At 43.8% G+C, this 10,253-nt stretch overlaps 1 protein-coding gene and 1 long non-coding RNA gene across 2 annotated transcripts; one reads left to right on the top strand and one right to left on the bottom strand.

Annotated features, from left to right (window-relative positions):
- Window positions 1-1,891: 1,891 nt before the first annotated feature.
- On the bottom strand, window positions 1,892-3,014 carry LOC123177617 (uncharacterized). The gene is made up of 3 exons (XR_006489027.1): window positions 2,919-3,014; window positions 2,659-2,795; window positions 1,892-2,178 (listed from the first exon to the last, which is right to left on the bottom strand). It is a non-coding gene; the product is annotated as an uncharacterized lncRNA (long non-coding RNA).
- Window positions 3,015-4,769: 1,755 nt separating this feature from the next.
- LOC123183246 (sugar transporter ERD6-like 4) lies at window positions 4,770-9,769 on the top strand. The gene is made up of 17 exons (XM_044596014.1): window positions 4,770-5,256; window positions 5,332-5,421; window positions 5,591-5,650; window positions 5,728-5,793; window positions 6,509-6,574; window positions 6,677-6,752; window positions 6,898-6,962; window positions 7,038-7,130; window positions 7,326-7,406; window positions 7,484-7,568; window positions 7,873-7,919; window positions 8,018-8,080; window positions 8,157-8,216; window positions 8,337-8,402; window positions 8,486-8,545; window positions 9,045-9,159; window positions 9,252-9,769. The coding sequence occupies exons 1-17, from the start codon at window positions 4,960-4,962 to the stop codon at window positions 9,362-9,364; spliced, it is 1,503 nt and encodes a 500-aa protein (XP_044451949.1). The 5' UTR covers window positions 4,770-4,959; the 3' UTR covers window positions 9,365-9,769.
- Window positions 9,770-10,253: the final 484 nt, after the last annotated feature.

The following is a 10,253-nucleotide window of genomic DNA, read 5'->3' as shown; positions in this document are numbered from 1 at the left end:
AGTTCTACACACGTTCAGCTCGATGACGTCCCTCGAACTCCGATCCAGCCGAGTGTTGAGGGAGAGTTTCGTCAGCACGACGGCGTGGTGACGATGATGATGTTCCACCGAAGCAGGCTTCGCCTAAGCTCCGCAACGGTATTATCGAGGTGTAATATGGTGGAGGGGGGCACCGCACACGGCTAAGAGATCTCAAGGATCAATTGTTGTGTCTATGGGGTGCCCCCTGCCCCCGTATATAAAGGAGCAAGGGGGAGGCAGCCGGCCAAGGGGAGAGGCGCGCCATAGGGGGGAGTCCTACTCCCACCGGGAGTAGGACTCCTCCTTTCCTTGTGGGAGTAGGAGAAGGGAAGGGGGAAGGAGAAAGAAGGAAGGGTGCGCCCCCCTTCCCTAGTCCAATTCGGACCAGACCATGGGGAGGGGTGCGGCCACCTTTTGAGGCCTTTCTCTCCTTTTCCGTATGGCCCATTAAGGCCCAATACGAATTCCCGTAACTCTCCGGTACTCCGAAAAATACCCGAATCACTCGGAACCTTTCCGAAGTCCGAATATAGTCGTCCAATATATCGATCTTTACGTCTCGACCATTTCGAGACTCCTCGTCATATCCCCGATCTCATCCAGGACTCCGAACTCCTTCGGTACATCAAAACTCAATAAAACTGTCATCGTAACGTTAAGCGTGCGGACCCTACGGGTTCGAGAACTATGTAGACATAACCGAGACACGTCTCCGGTCAATAACCAATAGCGGGGCCTGGATGCCCATATTGGCTCCCACATATTCTACGAAGATCTTTATCGGTCAGACCGCATAACAACATACGTTGTTCCCTTTGTCACCGGTATGTTACTTGCCCGAGATTTGATCGTCGGTATCTCGATACCTAGTTCAATCTCATTACCGGCAAGTCTCTTTACTCGTTCCGTAACACATCATCCCGCAACTAACTCATTAGTCACAATGCTTGCAAGGCTTATAGTGATGTGCATTACCGAGTGGGCCCAGAGATACCTCTCCGACAATTGGAGTGACAAATCCTAATCTCGAAATACGCCAACCCAACAAGTACCTTTGGAGACACCTGTAGAGCACCTTTATAATCACCCATTTATGTTGTGACGTTTGGTAGCACACAAAGCGTTCCTCCGGTAAACGGGAGTTGCATAATCTCATAGTCATAGGAACATGTATAAGTCATGAAGAAAGCAATAGCAACATACTAAACGATCGAGTGCTAAGCTAACGTAATGGGTCAAGTCAATCACGTCATTCTCCTAATGAGGTGATCCCGTTAATCAAATGACAACTCATGTCTATGGCTAGGAAACATAACCATCTTTGATTAACGAGCTAGTCAAGTAGAGGCATACTAGTGACACTCTGTTTGTCTATGTATTCACACATGTATTATGTTTCCGGTTAATACAATTCTAGCATGAATAACAAACATTTATCATGATATAAGGAAATATATAATACTTTATTATTGCCTCTAGGGCATATTTCCTTCACCAAGATGCAGTTGTATATGTATCTTCATAGAGATGTAGATGCGTAGGTAGTTCAATAGTGCACATGTTCATCGACAGGGATGTAGATGTAGTATACAACCGAGGTTACATTGACAAGTTAGTCCATTATGCTCCCAGGAAAAATAAAATATGGTATATTGTTTCACACTATCATCAATAGTGAAGCTTGTATTTAATATTTCTTCGTTTTGCAATGCTGAATATTTGGGGAACACACAGTGAGGTGTAATATGTAGAGTATAGACTACAGATTCACCGAATCAGCTTGAACATTGTTATATCATGCTTCATATTATTTGGTAATGATTTTAAAACATGGAATGGGGCAAATAAAGTTGAAACCTGGTACTGTTCGTCACAGAAAAAACAGTTACTATCAGAGGTTTCATACTGACATTATTTCTTACCAACTAATGGTGCATTTCTCCGGCCATGATTACATCAGCTAACTACTCCATGATTACAGCAGTAAACATTGATAGGAATACAAGCATTGGAGTACTCGCCATGTTCGAGGAATTCGTAGCTGATGGCGGCATCATCATGGAGCAGGCACCATCTTCTCCTCTATTTAAACTGTAGTACTTCATGTACTCCCACTTGTAAACTTTCTGAAATGCAAATCCACTCCAAGAATGTGCTCTGAAATGGAGAAACATGGAGTATACTCTAAAAATCAGTTTGGTGCCTGCCCAGTAGATCCATCAAAGTACTCCGGGCATGATAAAAAGAATACTACAACATGAGTACTACAGCAGAATCAGTTTGGTTTGAGCCAAGCAAGAGTACTAAAATCCTGATAAAAAGAATACTACAACATGATAAACATGATTTCAGAGATGTTGATTTATAGTACATGCAACCCATTGATAAACATGATTTTCAGAAATGTTGATTTCAGTTAAACTACTACATTTACTCCAAGCAAATACTCTAAGAAACAATACAAGTACTACAGTACTGAAAGTACTCATGTAGTACAATACTCTAGGCTGAATGTACTCCTACAGTACTGAAAGTGTACTCCTGTGAGTACTGAGTTTACTGAATTCAGAGGCATCAAAATTTCACACCCAAGTTCAGTCATCTACACATGGAGTAGTGCAACCGAGTGGTCTTTACCATGCCCGAATCGACGAGAGGCAGCGGCGGCAGCAGCAGCATCGTCCAGGAGCAGCAGCAGCCTTTCCAATCTCTCCTTGCGCCTTGCCTTTCCAATCTACTCCCGCGGCAGAGAGCAGTTCTTGGCCACATCACATCTGCATCCATATTCCATCCACAACAACAAACAGTCACAATCAGCTCCAGAATCTCTTCTTGCCTTTCCCCGAATCCTAGGCTCTAGAGATTGGAAATGTGTGGGGAAAATTAAGAATGCAAACCTTGCAGGTCGAGCGTGGGGAGCTCGACTTAGGGGGCGACCTGGGAGCAGGTGACAGGTAACTCGTAGCGGACCAGCAGCGTCAGGGATGGCAACGAGGAGCGCTAGCGTTCGTCGCCGCTGTCATCGAGCATGACAAGGTCGTCGTGCCCACGCTCCTCATGCTCCTACTCGACCTCGCTAAAACAATCAACTTTGGCTCGACCGTGGCGCAAAGGATGTGGGTGAAAGGGAGAGGCGACGCGGACAAGAAGGCTAGGCGGCGACACCTGAGGAGAAGGGCACCAATGCGGCTGAGTCACCGGCGCAGGTGACGGGAAGGTGCGTCGCCGCCGCGGGCTAGGGATTTGGGGGAGTGGGTGAGCGAGGGGAATGAGCTTGAGGAGGCGACTGAGCGAGTGGGTGAGTGAGTGAGTGAGTGAGTGAGCGAGGAGCAAAACTGGAAACCACTGAAATTTCATAATGTTGTGACAAATGTACTACAAAACCTTCGACATTCAAAATACAAGCATTTATTTTTGTTATCACTATATTCAAAATAATACTAATTTAGGAAATTGCAGGGAGGTGTCTGGCTATTATGGTTTTTTATGCTTTATTTATGCTCTGATGAAATGGTAAAGAATTAGTTCGTCCGGTTAGCACCATGAGAATTCTCCATTACACATTTTAAGACCTTAGATGTGAAGTATGCTCTGTCACACGTTGCTTGTGCAAGATGTGTATAAGCTAAGGAAGAAGTTTTTATTATACTCCATCCGGTCCTTTTTACTCTGCATATAAGAGTTGTCTGAAGTCAAACTTCGTAAATTTTGACCATATTTATACGAAAAAATATTAACATCTACAATGCTAAATTTGTACAATATGAAAACTAATGTTACGACGCATCTAATGTTGTTGATTTCACATTCTGAATGTTAGTATTTTATTCTATAAACTTGGTCAAAATTTATTTTGTTTGACTTCAGACAAATCTTATATGCGAACTAAAAAGGATCGGAGGGAGTACTTACTCAAATGTGCGAATGAAGCTAAAGACAACATTCCTGATATTGTGTGAGAATTTCTTAAGCGCAACAACTAGATATTAATTTATAATGAATTTTTAGTTAGATCATCGCTCTATATGTATATATCATTAATTTTTTATCAATTTACATTGCAAGTGAATTGGAATTCAATAAATACCCGATTGTGCCCGTGCTATCTTGTCTCTACATGTGAAATTTGACATGCGTCATGTTTACATAAATTCAGCAAAAATCTCTATATGTAAAAAATAAACATGCATTATGTTCTCAACAAAAATATTTCAAAAGCCCGTGGCAACGCACGGGCATTTTACTAGTCCTACCTAGTAATCCAGTGATCCAAATGATCTTGACCAGCAAAGCAGGTCAATCCAATGACCTAGATTACTCCATTTTTTAGCATGCAATTAAACCATACCAAATATTCAACATTAGTGTTAATCACATAATTAATGCGCACATAATATCCACCTAACATTTTCATGTAATTAATATAATACTATCACCGTCTGGAATTACTTGTCGATGTATCTAGTACTATTTTAGCACTAGATACATTCATTTGAGGTACGTAATATCAACATGCAATTGCCTGTACATATTTACTAGTAGAAAGATGGGCCCCATATAGAAAACTAAAACAAAATTGTATCACACTGATTTGTACATGCTCCCATGGGATCCCACACGTGAGCATTCGACGGTCAGAATTTTTTTGGAATTTTAGATTCACAATAATAGCAGGAGGAAAGGGCCAAACAGGTGGAAAGGTACGCGTCTCTCTCTCTCTCTCTCTTGTCTCCAGCTCACCGTCGTGCGTCCGTCAGATCTCACACGCACACGGAAGGAAAACCGGAGGAGAAAACACAGCGACACTGTCCATCCTCCGTCCACAAAGCTCGCTCCTTTGTCCTCCCCATCCCCCCAATCACGCCCGCGAATCGTGCCACGCACGGAAGCGAGCGAGCGAGCCAATCCGATCCGAGCCCGCGCGGCGGCGGCGGCGCGATGAGCTTCCGGGACGAGAGCGGCGGGGAGGACGGCAGCGGGGGCCGGTCGTCCTCGGCGTCCGACCTGCGCAAGCCCTTCCTGCACACGGGCAGCTGGTACAGGATGTCCGCGGCCGGCGGCGGCGCCATGGACCGCCTCGGCTCCTCCGCCTACGGCCTCCGCGACAGCTCCATCTCCGCCCTGCTCTGCACCCTCATCGTCGCGCTCGGCCCCATCCAGTTCGGCTTCACCTGCGGCTACTCCTCGCCCACCCAGGACGCCATCATGGCCGACCTCGGCCTCACCCTCTCCGAGGTTCTTCTCCTCTTATAGTCTTATTACGCTTCTTGCCTCCATGGCCTTTGCTTTATGCCGTCTCTTTGCTTGCAGTTCTCTTTATTCGGATCCCTGTCCAACGTCGGGGCCATGGTGGGCGCCATTGCCAGTGGCCAGATCGCCGAGTACATCGGCCGTAAAGGGGTGAGGTTTCAGTTCCCTTTGACCTCTGTCTGCTCCTGTGACCGACAATTGTACTGTTAGATGTACGGAGTATTGGATTCTCGGATCTGCTCCTGGGATTTTCCGATGGAACTGGATTCAGTCGAGCACTCACTGACTGACGATGCTCTCTAATGTATTCCTGCTGCAGTCTCTGATGATCGCCGCGATCCCGAACATCATTGGGTGGCTTGCAATATCATTTGCAAATGTAAGATTGCTTAATTCACCACTGTTATTTGTAGGGATGCTCGTCAGTTTAACTTACTTCTGAATTGTTCTGTGCAGGATTCCTCATTCTTGTTCATGGGCCGTTTGCTGGAAGGATTTGGGGTCGGTGTGATATCCTACACGGTCTGTATCCTTCTGCTCCTAACCTTGTAAACAAATTCACTCCATAGTCCAAACATGAATTGATAATTCGTTTGCTGTCTTCGGCAACTGGTTCTTAAGTCCCAGCTCCCAAGTTCCAAGTCCCAACACATGGGAGAGTAGACTGTATTTAAGCTTAACCAAATACCAAGTGTAAACAGCAGTTGTATTTCCTATTCTGGGACATCAAGGGCGTAAAGATGCGCTGTTGCCTGTTGGTATGGCCTATGATATGGTAGCTTCCCCTGGCCTAATCATAATCCAACAGTATTTATCATCAAAGTAGCTTCTCTGTCTGTTCAGTCTCTGTACAGAAAAGGATGAAAACATCAAACTCTTTTCTTGATCAAAATCAACTTAATTAGCCTGTAGGAGGAACTGAAGAAGCTGATATTCTGTGTGGACTTACAGCTGTGCAGCTGAGTTGTGGTTTTTTTGACTTAGAACCTCTCTTTTTGCTGGGTATTGAAGTTGGGGATTTTCATGAATGCTATTGAACTTCAGCGCTACTTTGCATTAAAATAGCATATCTAGATATCATTCGAACTCGTGCATACTGATTGTTCTGAAGTTTATTGGATTGGGTGTTCACTGATGAACAATATCTTATACTTTAGGGGCACTCTAGCTGCATCCACTTGGATATTTTCATGCCTGACATTACTTTCTGTCTGAAAATTTCGTTTCATGTTGTCAGGTGCCAGTTTATATAGCAGAAATTGCTCCACAAAACATGAGAGGAGCTCTTGGTTCGGTCAATCAGGTCAGCACTTGTATAAACAATAGCATTTGATTTAGTGTAGTCTGTCTTCTGGTCTGACCATTTGTCTTCAAGTTTTAACCCTGTCCATAATTTCTTACGCAGCTCTCTGTTACAATCGGTATATTGCTTGCCTACACATTAGGCATGTTTGTTCCCTGGAGAATTCTTTCTGTTCTTGGTAAGATGGACAAACTAGTTTGTGTTCATGTGTTTGTTTACTATGATAAGATGTCCTGCTCCTCTAAATCAGCTTTGCTAAATTAATAGATTGGTTGATACAGAATATTATCCTAACTCATTTATGTTACATTCACATTTCTAAGGCATTTTACCTTGCTCAATCCTGATACCTGGGCTGTTCTTCATCCCTGAATCACCAAGGTGGCTGGTAAGTGACCTGATCTGTTGCATTATTTTTTGCTGACATTAACATAAGCATCTAACAGAGCAACTGTTGGACCAGGCAAAAATGGGAAAGATAGAAGATTTTGAATCTTCGCTGCAGGTCCTGCGCGGATTTGAAACTGATATCTCAGCAGAAGTAAATGAAATAAAGGTAACATGTAGTAACAGGGATCAATTTTGTTGCAATCATGTCATATGCAATGTACACATTGCTGGCAACTTTATGCTTTATGCTACACCTGAAAATATTTTTTTTTAAGTAATATATGAGGGTCTGAAAACATTTTTCTTTTAAGTAATATATGAGGGAATGTAAACCTTTTTTTTTTACATTTTGCTAACACAGAGATCAGTTGCCTCATCTAGGAGGAGGACAACCATACGATTTGCAGAGATCAAACACAAGAGATATAGTGTTCCTCTTATGGTTGGTAATTTGCATTAAATATTTTGCTTTAACACATCAATGTTCCTCTATTTGCTTACTGGTTTTCACTTGTTTAGATAGGAATTGGTCTCCTTATACTTCAGCAACTAAGTGGTGTCAACGGCATTTTCTTCTATGCTGCAAGTATCTTCAAAGCTGCTGGTGAGGCTCTGCTTATTAAGCATGCTTGTGGGTAATAGTTTTCCTCACACATTTAATAACTCTACAGCATACTGTGAACGTGCAATTGAACTAAATGGTAAATTCAAAAGTTAGTAAGCATGCTGCACATCCATAGCAGTTTGATTGGGATATTCGGAACACTTGAAAAATGTGATGCTGCCCTGTTTGTATGTGATTTGTACTCGCAGGAAGCTCATATCGCAGTACTGAGCCTTAATACGTCAGCAGTAGCAATAGCTTGTATGTCATCTCTGATATCTTACAAAGTTCTTTTCCTAAACAGGTCTTAAAAATAGTAATCTAGCAACATGTGGTTTGGGGGCTGTTCAGGTATATTCATCTTATCGTTACATCCACATTGTGCCTATGAACTTTGTGGGATTGTGGGTTTGGTATTTGCGTACTTATTGGGATCTTTTCATTGTTAGGTGGTTGCTACTGGAATAACAACCTGGTTGACTGACAAAGCTGGTCGACGGCTACTTCTCATTGTTAGTTACATCACAAGACAAGTTTTTTTTAAGACGAAAATATGATTTGCATTGATTAATTTCTTTTACTTTCCAGATCTCTGCTACAGGGATGACAATCAGTCTTCTCGTTGTTTCTGTGTCATTTTTTGTGAAGGTAACTCCACTTAAAATGTTAATTGCATATGTAATGGTTTGCTGTACAATTGTCTAATCTAGATCAATCAGTACTACCTGAGTTTCCCTCTGATACATTTTAGTGTCAATTCTGAAACAGGACAACATAGAGGAAGCTTCTCATTTACACTTTGTGATGAGTATGCTTTCACTGGCTGGACTTGTGGTTAGTTTCAGTTCTGTCTATATACGTCTCTGTTTTATTGGTCAGAGTGAGCAGGTTTAATGCCTTGCCTTTTGCTACTGCAGGCATTTGTGCTTGCATTTTCCCTTGGCATGGGAGCCATCCCATGGATTATAATGTCTGAGGTATAGTCTGCTCCTCCTCGCTGCAAATATCTAGAGCCTCAAGTTCAATAATTACACTCACATCTATCTGATTTTATCTCAGTAGTTGTTGCCACTATCATTTGCCACTTCTGTTCCTGTCTGTGAATATCATCTATAGCCTCTCTTTTTCTTTATCAATGAGCCGTCCTACGAACACAGCTTTTTACCTATGAAATGGAGTGAAACGCTGCAGTTGCAGTCGCTCTTGTGGTTTCGTCGACCAGCTGCTGCTTCAAGACATACAGGAAACTGCATTTTTTGTAATGTAGCCAAGATTACACTGACCGTAGCTGTACCTATCACTAAAGACTGCAACTACTGCTTTTAGCTTTAGCTGCACTATCACCAAAAACTGCAGTGGTTGCTTTGTGTTTCATATCTGTAGTTGCAAGTGACAGTGACAACTTACCTAGAGCAAACTTCACACTGAACATATCTAGAAATATAATAATGTGTCGTCCACCTTGTGTCCCTTCAGATTCTTCCTGTTAACATCAAGAGCCTTGCCGGAAGCACCGCCACCCTTGCAAACTGGATGACGTCGTGGCTCATCACGATGACCGCGAGCTTGATGCTAAACTGGAGCAACGGAGGTCAGTCCATTCCTCCCTCTCTGTCCCAGTTCCTTGCTACCTCTTTTATGACGCCGTGTCTTACCACGTACCATCCATCTGGTTTCGAGCAGGAACCTTTGCTATATACGCCGCGGTGTCCATGGGCACCCTCCTCTTTGTGTGCCTGTGTGTGCCGGAGACCAAGGGAAGGACCCTGGAAGAGATCGCGTTCTCGTTCCGCTGAAGCCCGGAACCACGGCGCGTAGGGTAGACAGGCAGGCAGGCGGGCGTTGTGCTACATGATGGCTGTTTCGGGTCAGGCCTCGGGGCCTGGATCAGGTAGTCGCGCAGCCGTGTTTTTTGCAGGAGGGATATTTGTATCATGTGTTTGTGTAATAGTGTACTATCAGTGTACCATTTGTGTATGCGCAATAGAATGGGGGAGGGGTGGAATGTAGCAAGGGACAGACAGGTCACCCAGCCCCTTTTGCAGGCAGTCAGTCAGTCAGGGGAGTGTGCAGTCAGTAGAAGAGCAATTTGGTGGTCAGTACATTGGGTTTCATATATACAGCAGCAGCTGTGGCCAAAGGAATAATTCAGATGTAATGTCAAACAATAAATTTTGAGCTAGTTTCAGTGTGCTGCATTATGGGTATGGCTGTAGTGTGCATTCTGGTTCCCAGAAACTATTGCCTGAAAGTCTTGTTGAGGAGAAAAAGAAATGTTGTGCCGTCAGCTGTACATTTGGGCCGTCTCCTTGTGCTTAAGACACATATCTTTGCCCATACTGTACTGTACTGTAGTCATGCAGTATACCGTTGGAGGTTGATGCCGACAGAGGGCAAGACTGCCGGCACAGGTCTCCTGCTGATGCCGACAGAGGGTCAAGGAAACAGCGGAGGATCAGCAGGAGCATATCTCGCTTCTCTCAAGGTCACTCAGACTCTCCACGATCCTCTGTGCTTGCCTACTCCCTCGCCAAGAGGCCCAAGACTGACTAGGCAGTAGGCACGCTTCAGATCCCCAGCACCAGTATAGCTAGCAGCCTTGCACTAACCTATGCTCCTAACCAGTAGAGATTATGCTCCCTCCATTTTTTAAGTCTGTAAATAAAAAAAATTCAAAAGTCAAAT

Source organism: Triticum aestivum, chromosome 1D (assembly GCF_018294505.1).
Source record: "Triticum aestivum cultivar Chinese Spring chromosome 1D, IWGSC CS RefSeq v2.1, whole genome shotgun sequence".
Classification (NCBI taxonomy): Eukaryota; Viridiplantae; Streptophyta; class Magnoliopsida; order Poales; family Poaceae; genus Triticum; species Triticum aestivum.
Note: the sequence above shows the minus strand (reverse complement) of the source record. Positions and strands in the feature narration are given on the sequence as shown.